Consider the following 18,237-nt stretch of genomic DNA (forward strand, 5'->3'; position numbering starts at 1 on the left):
TTGTGTTCCAGTGATATATCAAAATACTTAAATGTGCCTCTTGAATAAAAGCTTTATAAACAATAACATACTCTGTTTGTTGTGTTTGTTTTAATACAGTAATTGACTGATTCAATGTATTTGATAGTTACAATTATTACAAATTCAGGTTTTTGTCACCTCCGTCAGTTCTGTCACCTCCGTCAGTTGAATATTTTGATAAAATTTCATTATGATATTTTATATTTGTTGTGGAATTGTTGGTCACATGTGAAAGTGTAATCTGTCTGCTAACACGAGCATGTGTTTTGAAATGTTGAAAACATCTTGAATGCTGTTATAGATAAAATTGAAATGATATTACACAGTCCAAGGTAAAAAAGCACATTTTGTTAAAAAAGAGAAAAGTTGGGAGGTTGTATCAAAGCATAGCTCAGTAGCTTAGTACATATAAGATACATAAATGTAGTTTCATTTGTCTGAGTACAAGGTTTTATTTTTTCAATTTTGCACCCTGTTTTGTCCCACTTCTCAAGAATGACTGAGTTGATGCAGTTTTTACTACCAGATTTTAAAGTACACTAGAATTAGTTTGGCTAAACGATTTTCTGTGTTTGTTTTTCTCTAGAAAATCTTAGTAGCAGTGACGGTCTTCGACTACGATAAGATCGGCAAAAACGATGCCATAGGGAAGATCTTCATTGGCAGCAAAGCCACAGGCACAGCGATCAAGCACTGGTCTGACATGTTGGCCAACCCGCGCCGCCCCATCGCCCAGTGGCATCCCCTCCAACCGGAGGAAGACATCGACGGTGCTCTGGCTGCCCTTAATGCCAAGAAGTAACTTCTCACATCTCAGCCTGATTAACCAACTAACTAACCAACCCACCACTGCATGACACCCCATACTCATCTGTATGTGCTCTGCCCGTTTGTTTCGCATAATCACCAACAAAAATATTCTAAAGAATATACTTGAAAAGATTAACAATATCACATGTTCGCCACATAGCATAAACCAAGGCAAATAACATTGTACACCTAAATAGCGAAAGCAAAACGACCGTAGGAGAAGTAGCCAGCAAGAGTGATATTTTACACGTTTTCTACTTTGCAGCCCAATTTGCCAGCCAACTACACAATACGCAAAATACAAAAATAGTAAAAGCCAACAATGAAAGTGCACAAAAAAATGAGCAAACAAACCTGAAGAGACCATTTTTGCAACTATTTGCCTACAACTAGTTAACTGGATTAAATATTACAAAAGGCTTTTATTTCATTCCATGAACAGGAAGTTGTTGTTGTTTGTCGGATATATTGGTGAGCTGGAATTTTGTTCCTAATCATAAGTGCAAATAAGGGTAAGTTTATGTTGCAAATGTCTACACATTTGCACAATTACAAAGCAATGATCACGTTCACTTAAACATCCCAGGAGAAGAAAGTGGTGGAGGGCAGATTTGTTTACATTGTCGATGGGTAAATTAGGCCTTTGGGCCATAAGACACGTCAAAACATATTGCATTTGCATATATGTGCCCAAAAGAAAGAGGATTCAGGTCTATGGTTTTGTAATAGTGCAGTTAGATAGGACTATATTAATAAATAGGCTAGTAATTCATGAAATGTTGCAATAAACATTCAACACGAATCAAGCGTGGTTTACAGTCAGTGTAAAGATATAGACACTCACAAACGGTCTCTTTTACTGTAATGCTGCGATTACAGTGCCAAATCCAGACGTTCGTGAATCTCACATATAGAAGATCCCATCTGGCCGAACCTGACAGGCACTAAAGCTGGCTGTGAATGTATCGTGGGATCGTACAAATGAAATTTGCACTCAGTCAGTGTGTCTTTGAGAGCTCACTGTCGTGTTTTCATGATCTCGGCCTTTCACATACATTTGAATACCTGGTTGACGTGTGGAGGTTCCAGTGTTGTCGATTCCTTTCGTGGATGCTTTGGCATGCTTTGAAATCCCCTTCTACAAATGAACACATAGGCCAGTGAAGAAAAAAAGCAAGCCTTTCCTCTGGCCACTCTTGTAGCTTCTCGTCATCCTGTACAACCACAATGTGAAAGCCTCGATGAAGACCAACCAGTAGAACGTCTACATGCAGATTTCTCCACGAGTTATCGATTAGTTCATCTGTAGGAAATAAAGATCTTTTAAATATAGTGTTTGTTTGGAGTGGTGTGTCACAGTCCTTGAAATGAAACATCTGATGAGTGACTGAATGATTACTATGTGCATCTAGGCTACTGTAGGATTTTTCTAGTACTCCCAGAATTATTTTAAGAATACCATATTTTAACCAGAACAAGATGTTTGTCATATCTAGTCATGTGTTTGATAAACCCACTCGCACTGAGCGGCAAACAGTGTTGCCAACTAATTTTCAGAGAAAGCTGCTAAAGGATGGTCGATTTGTTGCTAAAATTTGCATAATAGTTGTGATGTCATTTAGATGTAATCATCATCAAATCTCAGCAAAAAAAATATTTTATATGTTAATTTAGATGTGTTTGTAAAATAATATGCATGATATAATATTAAAATATAAATAACTGTATTTTTAAATACATTGAATTTTTGAATGATTTCAATTTAAGTTTTTTTAATAGCTAGTAAACTAGTAATTCTACGCATTCTCAACTAATATGCTTTAAGCAGTGTATTAGTAGTTAGTTAGTATGCTACACTCTAAGAAAAGTCTAAAAACAAGGCACAGTCTACTGTTAATATGAAAGAATTGTACGTAATGGTTTTTTTTACCTACATTTTAAATTACGCATAGTGTTTTCGGGTTACAGGGTTACAATGGATGATGGATACTGGATAATAAAGATTTTCCATTTTTCTTACAGTGTACTAACTGATCAATAATCGCAGGTACAAGCTACTAACAAAGTGTATCATAAATAAACAATTATTCAATTATCAAATTATTCAATTATTATTATTAAATTGAACAAATGCAAATAGCAGCTAACTCAATTCTCGTGATGTGTGTACTGCTAGGCATCTGTGGTTTCCTCTTTTGGTGTAATTTGGATGGAAAATGTGTGCCTTTTTATTGTCTCTTATCAAAGAGTCACTTATTAAAAGTTGCTAAAGGTTGCCAAATCAATTTTTAAAAGTGCTAAATTTGTTGCTAGGTGCTTTTGGAAGAAAAAGTTGCTAGGGTAGTCTGAAAAAATGCTCAATTTAGCAATAAAATTGCTAAGTTGGCCGGCAAATGTGTGCTCTCGCTAATTATTTTTCATTGGTAAACACGACTTAATCGGTGAATTTTGTCTTCGCTGTGATTGGTCCATCCTCTTTTCTGCTGAGAAATGTAACAGGCCCCACGTGACTAAGTCCATCTACTTCAGCGGTGCGCTGAACAATAATAGACATCTGTATAAATACATCTTAAAAAAGAAAGGTATTGAATTTAAATGAAACATTGAAGAATCACAATATAAGAAGCATTACTTAAACCCACCGCCTCTGCCCATTCTACCGTGTATTGTATTTCTGAAGTGTCCTCCTGTGCAGCAGGTGGCAGTAAAGCCTAATAAACACTAAAGACTGGAACTCGGGTGCTTACGAGGAAAACGGCAACAAATCTGACAACAAACGGAGAAAGTCTGCCTTTCAGCTTTTAAGAGACTGTTTTATTAATCGTCAGTTTTCCACAACACGGGAAAGGCTTCGGTTTATATCTCCAGGTAACTGTTTTGTTTTGTTTGTTTGTGAGTTAAGTTAAATCGAAAGATTTCAGCAGCGCCGAAACGCTCCCGTTAGAATCAAAGCCTGCTGTTTGACTCGTGTTGCGCTGTCTGCGCGAGCTATAGTAATACTCGATATTAATGTGCGTGTATGTGCTTGCTTGTCCTCAGCTCCGCATCATGTCCGCAGACCTGGATCTTTCTGCTCCGGAGGTTCCCGAGCCCGCTTTCTTCGAGAGTCTCCTGCGTTATGGATTATTTCTTGTTGCCATTTTCCAGCTCATCTGTATTTTAGCTCTAATCATACCCACAGCCAAGAGCCACGACCAGGTGCGGGTAACTTCCAGTGCCACAGACATCTCTGCTTCTCTGTCAAGTCGACCCAAAACCAGCCGGCATCACATCGTCTATTTTCCATTCTTGATATTTTGGTGACACCCCTTTTTTTCTGCATCGTGAATTATTTGTAGATTGTACGTACAGAAAATTATCTGTATTTTTGCATTTTTTTATTTATTTATTTTTACGACCATTTAGCTTTTTCGAATCAACTCCCCAATTTTTTTTGTTAGTTTTATATAAAAAAAAAATTCATAATTTTTTTTTGTAATCACATCCATACCTTTCCGTTAGTAGCGTACTAAAACATTTCAAAACATTTTTTTTCTGCTCTAAAATGACCGAACAACAGCAGAGAGTTGCACTACAAGTCAAAAGCGTTGCATTTTTTATTGTTTTATTTATTTATTTTTTATTTTTTATTTTATTTATTATATTTTACTGGTCAATTTTGAGATATTAAGTCTTTTTTCAGTCTAGTGGAAAGAAAATATCTATAATACACATTTAAGTGTTTCTTTTATTTCACTTTATCTATTTGTGCCTGTAGATTTAAATTAAAATACATCTTTAAAAGCCCTTTTCTTTAAATGATTTTCATCTCCACTTCAGCAGCACTAATATCAATTTTAGTTTTATTCCTACCTATATTCTGGAGGTGTTTACAGAGGAGTTTGTTCATATATCATTCCCCTGATATATATATATATATAACTTTTTTCCTAAAGACATTTTTTCCCTGTCTGTTTACAGTGTTTTCTGATTTATATCCCATATTCCCTCTGTAAAAACCTAATGAAAGATGAATTTTGAACCTGGCTTTATCCAGTGTTCAGATTTCTGATTTGGAAATGTGTGCATATTTAGTTAGATAATGGCTTACTTGCACATTTTAACAACATTGTAATGCAAAGCAATACTCTGATTAATCAGCTGGGGAAATATGATGAAATCTATTAGTTAAATGTTGACTCTGTTCACCTGTGGTCTTAAAATTTCAAATGAATTTGTGTTGTATTTCATAAACTCTAGGTGGAGCCGTCGGAGCCGGCTGATGCTCGCAGCTCTGAGCAGAACCGAAAGCCAAAGGGACCTGTTCAACAGATCCGACAGAAAGTGAAAAAGGAGAGCAAGAAGAAGAGATAGAGAGTGTGGACGGTGACTGCGTGTGCGTTTCTGATAAACTCACTAATGATAGATTCACTTACAGCATTAGAGGACGCGGATCGAACGAGAGCCTCAGCCGTTAGTTCATCTGCTCGGAGTTTGGATTTTGCCATGTCTTTCAAAACAGTGTTTTTTATATCAATTTATGTATGTATCATTGTTTTTGAGTAATCTTTGGTGTTATTTTTTATGCCAATTTTAAGTACATTCATCTGAATAAACTGATGACCATTTATTCTGCTCGTTTCTTTCTGTTGTGGTGATTATACTTTTTAGTAAACAATCCAAGCCTAATGCATGCAAGATATTTACAAATATATATTTTTTTAATCTTAAAATGGTTGTTCTTAGATCTTACATAGTGTTTCAAATAAGCGTTGTAACATAGTACTCACTATATATAATACATAATACAACTAGATTATTTTATTTTTATAAGCAAGTAAACTCTTATGAGAGAAAACTGTCAACATGATCAAAAAAAGATGCTACTTAAGTGTTAATAAATGGACAAATATAGTAAGATTTAGCAGTGTATGGTTTTATTTTATATATCAAGTGTTTGATTATTGAAAAGTTATACTACAGCTTGCAAACTTTAGCTTTTTACTTTAAATATTACACAGAGCAATGCTGTCAGGAAAAAAAAAAAACGTAACTATTTAAATTATTGCATTAGCAGTTAGATGGCCTAATATTAAAGTGAACTATTAACTACTAATCAGCATTCAGTCATATTATTATTATTATTATCTGCCAGTTTGCCAAAACCAAGTATTTTGGTTTGTTACTACTCGAGTTTGAACTGATATAAAATAAAGCAACAGCCACTTTAAAAGATTTTATTTTAAATGCACATCGATAAATATGTCTTACAAGGTGGATTTGTGATAAAAACATGATTTGAGAAAATAGGCATTATATATTTATATATATAAACAACAGTAAAGCACACTGATTTAATGTCGAACATGATCATACTGGTCACCCTTTTGTGTACAAATCATAGATATGAAAAACTAGCGATTTAAATAGATATCAATGCCAAGACGCCTTCATCTGCGTGATCTTGAGAGAGGATGACGATTTCTCTTCCACGATTGAAATCAGAGATTATTTTTATGAACAAGGTCCTTTCTTATAACAGCATTCACTGCAAGGAAAAATACAAACAAAATCATTAGTGGTGTTTACAGGGTTTCTGCCAGTCTTAATTCATCCTGCCACAATTTACGGCTTTAAAAAGGTCTGAAATCAAAGCAGAACGTCTTAAATTCATAAAGTCACGGCATTAAATGTTGCATACACTGCAAAAAATATCTTTTGTCAGTATTTTTTGTTTTCCAATGCAACTATCTGAAGTCCTAAAATCGAGATTCGTTTACATGAGATGCAGAAGGAAAATATATCTTGTTTTTTAAGAAACCAAACAAAATTAAGTGAGTTTATGCTTAAAATGTTTATGCTCAGTGAGGTATGAAAACTTGTGTCCTTTGAATTAGGTCTATTTTTGGAGCCCATTGGCAGCTATTTGTGCTTGTTTTAATCCTAAACTCAATTTTGATCAGTTTCACAGAAAACAAGACTGATCTTGTCATTTTGCTGCTAAAGTTCATGCATCTCGATTTAAGAATCTTTAGACATTTGCGCTGGAAAACGACGAAAATACTGATGCAGAACATCACTTTTTTTTTGGTAATGGAGACTGGATGTAAGTTGTATTTTTAAACTTTTACTATTTTTCGTTAATATTGTGTTCCCTAGACATTTAGAAGAAAATACAGTGTTGCCTTCAGTTTATTTCTGTACATTTTGTTTAAATTTACCTTCATAACACCTGCAGAAGCTCTGTGTTTGCTGAAGTGTGCATTACTATTACTATTGCTCAGCATTAGTGACAATCAAATCAAAGACTAAGTATTAAACTTCTGTTCCAGACATTACTAACATTGAATGGTGCAGCATCAACAGTGCACTGAGCATCCACTAGCTGGCAGCACAGGGTCTGACCCGCTCACCGCCATCCTCTGATGCTTTATTTGGTTGTGCTTCCTGCTGTTGTGCTGAGACAAGTTAGTGGGCTAAAAATGGAAAGTTTTCAGTCTAAAATTAGATTAGGGGACACGAGGGGTAGCGTTTACAGGTATAATCAGCCTGAAATAGAATCTGGAGCGTGGGTGTGATTCTTTGTAATGCCCACGCAGCCACCGCAAATAAAAACCCATCTACATCTGCGGTGTGATGTTATTAAAATATGGCTCACGATATCAACTACACCAGGTCTTACGTGCGTGAAGAGCACGTTTAGTTTATTCTCCAGCGCTTTTGTGATTGAATGCTTTCCTGAGAGATCGATAGTGTGTCCTGTTTGTCCCTGTGTGTGTTTTAGGTCTGTTAGAGCTCAATATTTAACAGGCTCTGGCAGAACCGAAGCACTGACCCACATAGAGCCGCCTGATAAGAGCCGCATACATTAAACACACTGATTCGACAACTACTGCACACACACACATAACTGACATGTGCTGTACGTCTGGTAACCATGTTATCATTTAGTTTTATAGTTTAATATTAACTGATAAATAACAAAGCATATCTAACAATTCAATGAAAATCAAAACTAAAATTTTGTCTAAAAATATACTTTTTCTTAGTCTTGAAGTCAAAAAATGTATATGTAATTACTTTTGTCGTCTGTTGCTGTTGTACAAGCAGGAAGTGGCGGTCGGTCGGTGTGGTATTTGTCCCACCCCATCCTCCACTGTGATTGGACGGCTGGGTAAAAAGTGACAGTGGTCAACTCTCGGCGCCGAGAAACACTCAGCACCTCGTCACACTCCTGTCGTTTTAAAAAACGCGGCGTTTTCGTTGAAAAAAATACACTAGCCTCGGGGAAAAAAGTAATTGTAACTCCATAAAAACGTAACTGTAATCTGATTATGAGCATTTTAGAATGTACATAATATAATCTAATTACAAGTGCATTTTTGGAATCTGATTACGTAATCCAGATTGCATGTAATCAGTTACTACCCAGCTCTGTTAAGCATAACAGTATGTATACTGGACGAATGATGAGAGTACAAACCATCATCCAGATAGGCCTGATCCAGGTTCTCCTGCTTGATGGTGACTCTCACAGGACTGACGTTTCTCTGGTGCTGCACTGGCAGGTATGTCTGCTGATGGCTGCGGGCCGGAGGGGATCTCCCTGTGGTTGGGGATGTCCTCGAGCCATACGCCTTCTGATGGGCCGCAGCGGAGCAGAGCTCTGAGACATCGAGGGTGGGAAACAGAGAGGCGGTCGTTTGGATGCTGTTACCTGCTATGGTGTGCTGGTAGGTGTTTGGCACAAATGTAGACACAGAGGTGGCGCTGTGTGAGGCCGCCACGCAGGAAGCATGAGCCGGGGAGCCGGCGAAAACTCCTGGCACCGTGTGATCCAGCGGGTAGCGGATGGGTGTGTGTTGTGGGGCAGCAGTGTACATGCAGTGAGCTCGCTGGTACGGCGGGCCGATCGGCATCATGCAACCGTCCGCAAGATGGCAAGAGGGAGGAGAGACGCCCATGATGGGACGGCCAGTACAGTCTAACTGTGCATACTGGTATTCTTCAACCGGCTCCGCTTTAATCTGTGGCACTGGAGAGGAAATCCAAAAACATTACATCAGCTTTAAAACACAAAACTAGTGAATTTGTTGTGAAAGTGACTGAAGGTTTCACCTGAGAGGGGCGTGTAGGTGAAGTTTTGAGGCTGGCTGCATTTCTTCTTCCCATTCAGCACGTGAAATTTGACTTTGACTGGGTGGTAGATGTTGGGGTCTCGATACGGAGGGATTTCCAAGAACAGCAGGTTCTGACAGGAACACAGCTTACATTCAACTTTTGAACAGCTTTATTGAAGGCTATGTATTTCTTTGCTCTCCAAACAGTCTGAAGTACTTACAGACGTGCATTTGTCTCTGTAAACTTTCGCCTCAGCCTCCCATATCTGCAAGTCAACTAAAACAATGAAACAGTCATTTGAATGCTGGAAAAAAGCATGCATGTGTACGTACCATAAATAATATTTCAAACAAAAGATGATCTATTATATTCTTAATGAATAACAGCATATTAGAATGATTTCTGAAGATCATGTGACACTGAAGACTGGAGTAATGATGCTGAAAATTCAGCTTTGATCACAGGAATAAATTACATTTTACAATATATTCAAATAGAAAACAGTTATTTAAAATTTTAATAATATTTCACAATATTACTGTTTTTACTGTATTTTTGATCAAATAAATGCAGCCTTTCTATCAAAAACATAAAAAAATCCTACTGACCCAAACTTTTGAAAGGTAGGGTACTTTATTTAAACTTAGAACTAATTTACATCCGTTCACAAACACACACCCATGTGCATTGTCACTATTTAATGTTGGAAGCCACAACAAATATCTGGTCTGTGACTTCTACATGAGCAACAGAGAGAAAGTTTCATGCATAGTGGATGAAACTCCCACTCTCCTGCTGTGTTACTTCTGCTCTGCAACCATCAGAGTACAGGAAAGGAAAGAGACTCTGTGCTTGTAGATGCTATCTGTGCAGAGCACAACCACATCCTCTCGCACCGCACTGCACACCTAAATGGAAAGTGCAGCTAAAACTTTGCTTGCGTCAGAAAGTGTAGGCTGTTTCTATAGCATGTCAGTGTGAGTCACGGCTGATATATGCTATTGTCTTCAAGTTTCACTCAACCTCTGCTGGACGCTGCCATTCAAAATATTCTTGAGGTTTTGGATTATCTCTGGTGCTTCCACAAATAATTTAATAATTGGTTTTGCATCTGCCACTTTAATTTCATTTGATTTGTAACTCTATTTTATTTTCATGCTCCACTTCCACATCTATTTGAATGTTTATGTAGATACACCATGTACTGTAAAGCACTTTGCAAACATTGTTTTAAAAAATGCTACATCAGTAAAGTTAAACTTTTTAATAGTCTTGTCTTTATGTAGACTATCAAATAATATCTCATTATTCAATGTGCATGCACAATAATTATAAAGTAATGAGTAAATTATTAAAAGTAGTTTTAGCAATTAGACACGACAACTCCCCAAAAGTATTTAATTTCAACTACCAATAAACAGGTGTTTGGTATAGAATGAATGTCTTGACGTTATGCATAGCACGTAGGTGTTGGTACTGAGGTTTCTGATGTCTTTAAACACTGACAGACAAACTGGCGGCTATGTATATGTGTGTGTGTTTATGCAAGCTTTGCAAGGCTTATCTCTTTTTTTCACTCTTGTGTTGTTGCAAAGGTTGGCCAAACCATACTGCAGTCTACCATGCAACCCAGAGCCTCACAGCTCCAGTCTGGACCATCATTTTTTCAGCATATGCAAACCATATCAATACATCTTTAAACAAATAGTATGCTAATTTTCTCCACAGATGGCTGATAGTGCCTGGAGAAGTCAAATATTAAAAGAGTGATATGTCGTTGGTTGGAGCTGCAGCACAAAATCAGAAGCTGAAGATCTACTTTCACATTTTGTCAGCTTTTTTGAGAGTTATTCATCCATGTAAAGTGAGATTAACATCTCTCTAACTGAATTTACACCATAACCGGTTAGTTTTCCCCGAAACTGTAGACATAACGTTGAAGGTTGTGTCACATCAGAGCTACAGAGGGACTCCAAAAAGAATTGGATACTTATTGCATTAGATAATAAAAGATCAAATCAAACGCCAATAATTCTAGTTTACCATCTGATGCAATGACATTCAGACATTTTTAAGTGTGTCCAAATAATTTTTGGAGCTACTGACGACCTCTCTGCTCTCTAGACACCCACATTAGCCACTGAAATACACATTGGTTTACCATTACACTTATGATCAAAACAAGTGTGACCGAACCCCTCACTGCAGAGTTTTACTCACCATGTGTTTTCTCAAAGAAGATCACTTTGGACTCTGATGTGAAGTTCTGGCCCCTAAGGATCATCTGTGGTGCACCCAGAACCGAACAGTGGTCCACGTCCTGACGCTCTACTGCTGGCTGCTCATGAGTGGTCCTTTGAGCTGTAACAGAACCCGAGGCATTCATAAATATGACATTTGACCATTCTGATATCATCAGCATCATGACCGTGCATGATTGGCTGTATAACAAGTGCACATTCTGCATGGTGGCAGTTATAAAAACCTACAGATTTTTGAGTAAATATTAAATACGATCAAATATTATAATAAAATATAAATGAAAATTATAAATAAAAGTGTAAAATAAAAATAATAAAAAACATAAAATTATAATAATATAAATGTTATAATGGGTTAACCACTGGTCAATAACTTTTCACAGAATTTTATACATGCAAAAAATGTATGCTTAAAATAGTGAGTTTGAAATGAAAGGTTTCAATGCATACAGCATTCAACAGATTGCGAGGACACTTGGAGAGAGATCCACTGGCCCCCGGGTTGAGGAACGTGGACACGGAAGACCAATCTCACTCGTGTGTTTTTCCGTCCCACATCCGTCTCTCCTTTCTTCAGCTCAATGTCGGCATTTCTTAGTTTCAGGATACCAGCGCAGTCAACTCTAAAAATGTGAACAAACATTTTTTTTTTTTTAATCAAATTCTGTTCCTGTTTCATCAATTCTGGGCTTCTTTCTTTATATTCTAAGAATGGAAACTATATACTACCTATGTAACTGAGACATAATTTGGGCAAGTTGTCACTTTTTTTGCAGAATATTTCTCCAGGTTTATTATTGAAAGTCCAACAGCAGGGAACGTTTTTACACTACATGGGGTAAGTTGTCACATACAAATGCATGTTATATAAGCTATTTTATGGCTTCAGCTACATTTAAACAATTATATAATAAAAAACTTCATAATGCAAATTCATGATGCAAAAAAAAAAAAAAAAAGTCAAAGCTATTGTTTTGCCAAAAGAAATGTTAAATAATAAATTAGTTTGGAAGATTAAATTTACACAAATGATCCAAATTTACAAGAGTAGAGAACTAGGCACTTAAAACCACTGCTGGATTTGTGCAATTGTAAATTTGACTCAAAACCTCATAGCTACTGAGATTCTGCGCTTGAGACAACTTCCCCGTGTGACAACTTGCCCCAGTCATCTTTATGTATATCATTGTTTTCTTACACAGCTCTCATGCTCTCCTTGGGTTCCAGTGGCACCTCTAGGATCTTGGTTCCGTTCAGCATTCGTTCCTGACTGCTGGTGGTGACGGTCTTGCCGGTGATGCGGTGGACCTGGTAGAAGGCGTGAGGTCTGAGGTTCCTGTCGTCAGCCGTGCCGATGAAGACCTGTAGAGCCAGCGGCTCCGTCCCGGTGTACCCTCGCAACTGAGACAGTTTGTAAACCACAGTTTATATCTGCACATGCTTCACACAATGCCAACAATCAAAGGGTGAACTAGCATTTGAAGATAAACTATAAATAAAAATGTGTGATTGTGGTTGCATTACAAAAAGTGCCTGTATTTGTGTCTCAATGCAAGTTTTTGCTCAGTGTCCTTGGTGATTTTTAGTGTATGTATGAAGTCATTTATCTTCATTTTTGACAGATAGGATGCTGATACTCTGCGTGAGATATGCATACTAGCTGAGTGAAAGGTTTAGTCAGTGTAGATGATTTGACATATTGTCTAAGCGATAGCAACGACAAAAACACGGATCCTCATTTCCCTAAATGTGGACACAGCACTTTGCGCCGTAACAGGGAAATAACATCACCACAATCATTGCATTATCTCTCTCTATCTCCCCCTTGTCTCTGTTATCAAGCTCTTCACTGACAGCCGGCTCAGTTTCGTCGACACACTTTCAATCGCTCTCACAAACATTCGTGCACATTTTCACATGCAGCGATTCTCGAGAATTGTTATATTCGCTCCCCACGCATCCTTACAAAACCAACATTTCCACCCTCCCACGGCTTTGACTTTTCTTCTAAATACACAGTGTTGTCCTCAATTTACCTGAACGACAGGATGGCCTCCGGCAGATGCTTTGACGGCCCCTCGGCTGCCCTCTGTCTCGTAGTGGGCCCGGTGGTGTTGTCTGGGTTGAACCTCTATCCTGAGCTCATACTGCTCAGTGCTGCTGGGAAGAGGCCAGTCCAGCGCAGGCAAGGCAGCCACTGGCATACTAAGAGGGGTTGAGGAACGTGGACACGGAAGACCAATCTCACTCGTGTGTTTTTCCGTCCCACATCCGTCTCTCCTTTCTTCAGCTCAATGTCGGCATTTCTTAGTTTCAGGATACCAGCGCAGTCAACTCTAAAAATGTGAACAAACATTTTTTTTTTTTTAATCAAATTCTGTTCCTGTTTCATCAATTCTGGGCTTCTTTCTTTATATTCTAAGAATGGAAACTATATACTACCTATGTAACTGAGACATAATTTGGGCAAGTTGTCACTTTTTTTGCAGAATATTTCTCCAGGTTTATTATTGAAAGTCCAACAGCAGGGAACGTTTTTACACTACATGGGGTAAGTTGTCACATACAAATGCATGTTATATAAGCTATTTTATGGCTTCAGCTACATTTAAACAATTATATAATAAAAAACTTCATAATGCAAATTCATGATGCAAAAAAAAAAAAAAAAAGTCAAAGCTATTGTTTTGCCAAAAGAAATGTTAAATAATAAATTAGTTTGGAAGATTAAATTTACACAAATGATCCAAATTTACAAGAGTAGAGAACTAGGCACTTAAAACCACTGCTGGATTTGTGCAATTGTAAATTTGACTCAAAACCTCATAGCTACTGAGATTCTGCGCTTGAGACAACTTCCCCGTGTGACAACTTGCCCCAGTCATCTTTATGTATATCATTGTTTTCTTACACAGCTCTCATGCTCTCCTTGGGTTCCAGTGGCACCTCTAGGATCTTGGTTCCGTTCAGCATTCGTTCCTGACTGCTGGTGGTGACGGTCTTGCCGGTGATGCGGTGGACCTGGTAGAAGGCGTGAGGTCTGAGGTTCCTGTCGTCAGCCGTGCCGATGAAGACCTGTAGAGCCAGCGGCTCCGTCCCGGTGTACCCTCGCAACTGAGACAGTTTGTAAACCACAGTTTATATCTGCACATGCTTCACACAATGCCAACAATCAAAGGGTGAACTAGCATTTGAAGATAAACTATAAATAAAAATGTGTGATTGTGGTTGCATTACAAAAAGTGCCTGTATTTGTGTCTCAATGCAAGTTTTTGCTCAGTGTCCTTGGTGATTTTTAGTGTATGTATGAAGTAATTTATCTTCATTTTTGACAGATAGGATGCTGATACTCTGCGTGAGATATGCATACTAGCTGAGTGAAAGGTTTAGTCAGTGTAGATGATATGACATATTGTCTAAGCGATAGCAACGACAAAAACACGGATCCTCATTTCCCTAAATGTGGACACAGCACTTTGCGCCGTAACAGGGAAATAACATCACCACAATCATTGCATTATCTCTCTCTATCTCCCCCTTGTCTCTGTTATCAAGCTCTTCACTGACAGCCGGCTCAGTTTCGTCGACACACTTTCAATCGCTCTCACAAACATTCGTGCACATTTTCACATGCAGCGATTCTCGAGAATTGTTATATTCGCTCCCCACGCATCCTTACAAAACCAACATTTCCACCCTCCCACGGCTTTGACTTTTCTTCTAAATACACAGTGTTGTCCTCAATTTACCTGAACGACAGGATGGCCTCCGGCAGATGCTTTGACGGCCCCTCGGCTGCCCTCTGTCTCGTAGTGGGCCCGGTGGTGTTGTCTGGGTTGAACCTCTATCCTGAGCTCATACTGCTCAGTGCTGCTGGGAAGAGGCCAGTCCAGCGCAGGCAAGGCAGCCACTGGCATACTAAGAGATGAGATACTGTTTAGTCACAATAACCATCACATATCACTTATTTTGTAACTTAATAATAGGCAGGTTCTGGGAATAAAAATCCACAGGGGCCACGACTGGATGTGCACACATTTTAATCTGATGCATAATGATACTATTCTGCTTCACTCTGAGAATCTGGCATTTTTATTGCTCAAAGCTTGCTCTTTCATAGCTCAGGAGACTTTATGTAAGCATTCATTTCGTCTCAGATGTTTCTCCTAAACTATATTAGCAGAAATAACAATAGACAAGTTGAGAAACTAGCGGAGGACAAATTTATAAAAATAGCAGCTTAGATCAATTCATATTTGATGAGTTCACTTTTGAAATCTTGGTACTGCAGTTTGAGACATTTTTGAGACTGTTCTCTCGTGGGTTGTGGCGCTGGTTATCATTAGTTGCTTGAGTTTTTCTTCATTTGTACACTCGTAGCAATTTTCAATGAACAGTTCTTAAAAGAACCATTATTTTTATTATAGTATAAAGAACAGTTGAATAATCTAAAGAACCTTTTTCTACTATAACGAACCTTTTGTGCAATGGAATGTTTCCTATATTAAGGTTCTTCATGGAACCACTGATACCAATAAAGAACCTTAACTGTTACAGTAACAGTAAAGGCTGTTAAATGAACAAATGTAAGGCTGTTGCTTTGTCACTGGACTGATTAATTGATCGATTATATCATACCTACAAACCCCTGGAAGAGCCTGACTGGACCAGTTGGCAGGCATGAAATAGCAAGATTCCATAGTGAATTCTTTTTTCACTTCCGTCATAATTGGGAACATGCCCACCTGGCTTTCCGTGTAGACAGAATACTCTAGATTAGGTCGGACAATCTTAGTAGGGACTGGTTTAGTCAAGCTGTTGCAGAGGCTGTTCATGGAATCCTCCAAGTTTGCCAGGGGATAGAACTCGGCGGGCTCGTCTCGGCCAAAACGGGGGCTTTGAGATCTCTGTGTCTCGTATTCGGCGTAAGTGCGCTTCCCCTGCGGAGAAGCCGAGCGGGAACGTGGAGAGGTGGGACGGCGGTCCAGGACGGTGTCTTCTGTGATGCTGGTGCGAGGGGACGTGTTGGGAGACCCCGACGCTTGGATGGCCTGCATCATCGGGCAAAGGACGGCTTCGGTCAATCCGGCTAGCGTTCCTTCACCAACACCGGGAGAGATGCAGGGGGAGTATGTTCCAGGAGAATAGCCATCCGAATGCCAGCTAGTAGAGGACGTGCTACTAGCCGGACTGAGGCATTGGCTCTCCCTGTAAGGGATGTCGAGCATGGGCCGACTGATGTTCACAGGGTTGGTGTGGACATGGTCATGCTGGTACAGGTCAGGGCAGGTGATCTCAATTCTCGGGCCGTTGCCTTGGAGCGCTCCAGCGTGGCTGGCAAGAAAGGAGGAGTGCCCGAAAGAGTGCCTGAGATCGGATTGCCCGTAGGTGAGGAGGTCATCGGTGGGGAGATGGTGGGACAGCTGGGACACAGACTCCTCATCGTACAGAGAATGGTCTTGATGTACGATTGGGGAAGTCTGATTGGTACCGTGGCTGGAGGGGATGCCAGCGTCGTCAACTAAGGGAAACAAATGGGAAAACACATTAATAACCATCTCACCACCTTTTCGCTGTGTATATTTAGTACTATAAACAACCGAATGTTGTTATTAGCGTTTCCTGTAAATAAGTAGGCTCCAATATTAGAGAACTATATGGTTACCGGCAGTAAAAGTTTCCACTACACCTTTGGTTTCACATAATGTGTGTAACCTACTTTTAAACCCAAGCAACATATCAAAACAGTACCATGGTGATACCATGATCATACAAATAAAATAGTAATAGCATTTTTATTCTTTGAATTAGCATGCACATACCATAGTACATAGTAATAATGCAGTACCACTGTGTATCATAGTTATCTTTTTTGATTAATACTTTAATAATGATTTATTTTTGTATGTATTTAAAAACATGGTCAGAAAAAAAAACACTTGTTGTTGGAGGAAAGTTCATGTCAAAAAAGTTTTAAAATTATTATTAATAATTAGTGATACCCACTGACCTTGGTCATCTGGAGGGAAGTCATTGCCAGGTTGGTTGTACAAGAAAAGTAGTGGAAAGTCCAGTTCTTCTTGACCGTCGATATTTTCGTATAAATTACTCATTGGACAAGTTTTCAAGCCAACGTTCCCGCGATAAAATCTATTTGAAAAGGCAAAAAGGAACGAAAAAGTTGCAATTATTCGATCTCAGGAGAATTTTCCGCGAAATAAAAACCGTTAGTTGAGTTTCTAAGGCAACGGAACGAAGTGTCTGTACTGAGGGTTCGGTCGCGTGTGAGAGCGCGGGAGATGCTGAGCGGCTTCCTGTTTGAAGAGAAACTCCCTCGCAAACCTCTGCGTGCCAAACAAGAATAGCCTACAACACACGTGCATTCGGTTATTTTGTCAGAAAGTGACAGAAACTGGTTCTCGGTGCTGCAGGACTCACTAATAAGTGAGATTCGTGTAAATCGGTTTTAACACGTAGAGCACGTAATAAAGCAAAACGTGCACTGACTCGAGGTTTATGCTTTCATTGTGCTGCTTGTTTACAGCATCCTTCATAATAATGTTTTAGGCCTTTATGGTTTCAGTTTCTCTTATGTTTCCTCTCAAACTCTTAAAGACGCCGCGGATATTTTGTTAGAATGACTCTGTTTTTACAGTGATTCCTGCCGTGTGCACCTGTGCATCCTCATGTCACCTCATGAGGGGCGGCTTCTTTAGCAACAACAATAGCGCCATCTGCTGGACTGACCTTTGACAGCGTCTCTTCTGAAATGAGCACTTGACATGACATCTCAAGCAGTGACAGCAGTGTGACAGACTACACTGCATCAAAAACATCCCTCTGCACTGTATGAGATAGTGTGCAATTAAAAATCCATTTGCAAAGCTATATATACATATATAAATATATATATAATTTGTGAAATTTCAGAGTGAAAATTATCTATTTGTGTGTATAAACTTGCAATTGCAAAAACACAAGCAATTCTGAGTGAAAATTGTGTGTGTATATATACACTGTAAACAATAATTTGTTGTTCCTATTT

The 18,237-nt window shown here is 38.7% G+C and overlaps 3 protein-coding genes across 8 annotated transcripts in view; 2 read left to right on the plus strand and 1 right to left on the minus strand.

Moving 5' to 3' along the window:
• Positions 1–1,901, plus strand: part of LOC107587591 (synaptotagmin-2-like) — a 61,280-nt gene extending 59,379 nt beyond the window's left edge. For all 6 annotated transcript variants that reach the window (XM_016275429.1, XM_016275427.1, XM_016275428.1 and 3 more), the window contains one exon: positions 608–1,901. In XM_016275429.1, the coding sequence (XP_016130915.1) occupies positions 608–823 (216 nt within the window). In that variant the 3' untranslated portion in view covers positions 824–1,901. The remainder of the gene's footprint in view (positions 1–607) is intronic.
• Positions 1,902–3,541: 1,640 nt separating this feature from the next.
• Positions 3,542–5,485, plus strand: manbal (mannosidase beta like). The gene is made up of 3 exons (XM_016275499.1): positions 3,542–3,699; positions 3,871–4,029; positions 5,071–5,485. Exons 2-3 carry the CDS (start codon positions 3,880–3,882, stop codon positions 5,182–5,184), a joined length of 264 nt encoding a protein of 87 aa, XP_016130985.1. The 5' UTR covers positions 3,542–3,699; positions 3,871–3,879; the 3' UTR covers positions 5,185–5,485.
• A 552-nt stretch (positions 5,486–6,037) lies between these two features.
• LOC107587592 (nuclear factor of activated T-cells, cytoplasmic 2) lies at positions 6,038–17,457 on the minus strand. Its single transcript, XM_016275432.1, has 10 exons — positions 17,203–17,457; positions 15,831–16,713; positions 14,942–15,110; positions 14,104–14,306; positions 11,643–11,815; positions 11,152–11,292; positions 9,152–9,207; positions 8,929–9,061; positions 8,294–8,845; positions 6,038–6,358 (listed from the first exon to the last, which is right to left on the minus strand). Exons 1-10 carry the CDS (start codon positions 17,303–17,305, stop codon positions 6,312–6,314), a joined length of 2,460 nt encoding a protein of 819 aa, XP_016130918.1. The 5' UTR covers positions 17,306–17,457; the 3' UTR covers positions 6,038–6,311.
• Between the last annotated feature and the right edge of the window lie 780 nt (positions 17,458–18,237).

Source organism: Sinocyclocheilus grahami, unplaced genomic scaffold, assembly GCF_001515645.1.
Source record: "Sinocyclocheilus grahami isolate Dianchi unplaced genomic scaffold, SAMN03320097.WGS_v1.1 scaffold94.1, whole genome shotgun sequence".
NCBI classification, from domain to species: Eukaryota; Metazoa; Chordata; class Actinopteri; order Cypriniformes; family Cyprinidae; genus Sinocyclocheilus; species Sinocyclocheilus grahami.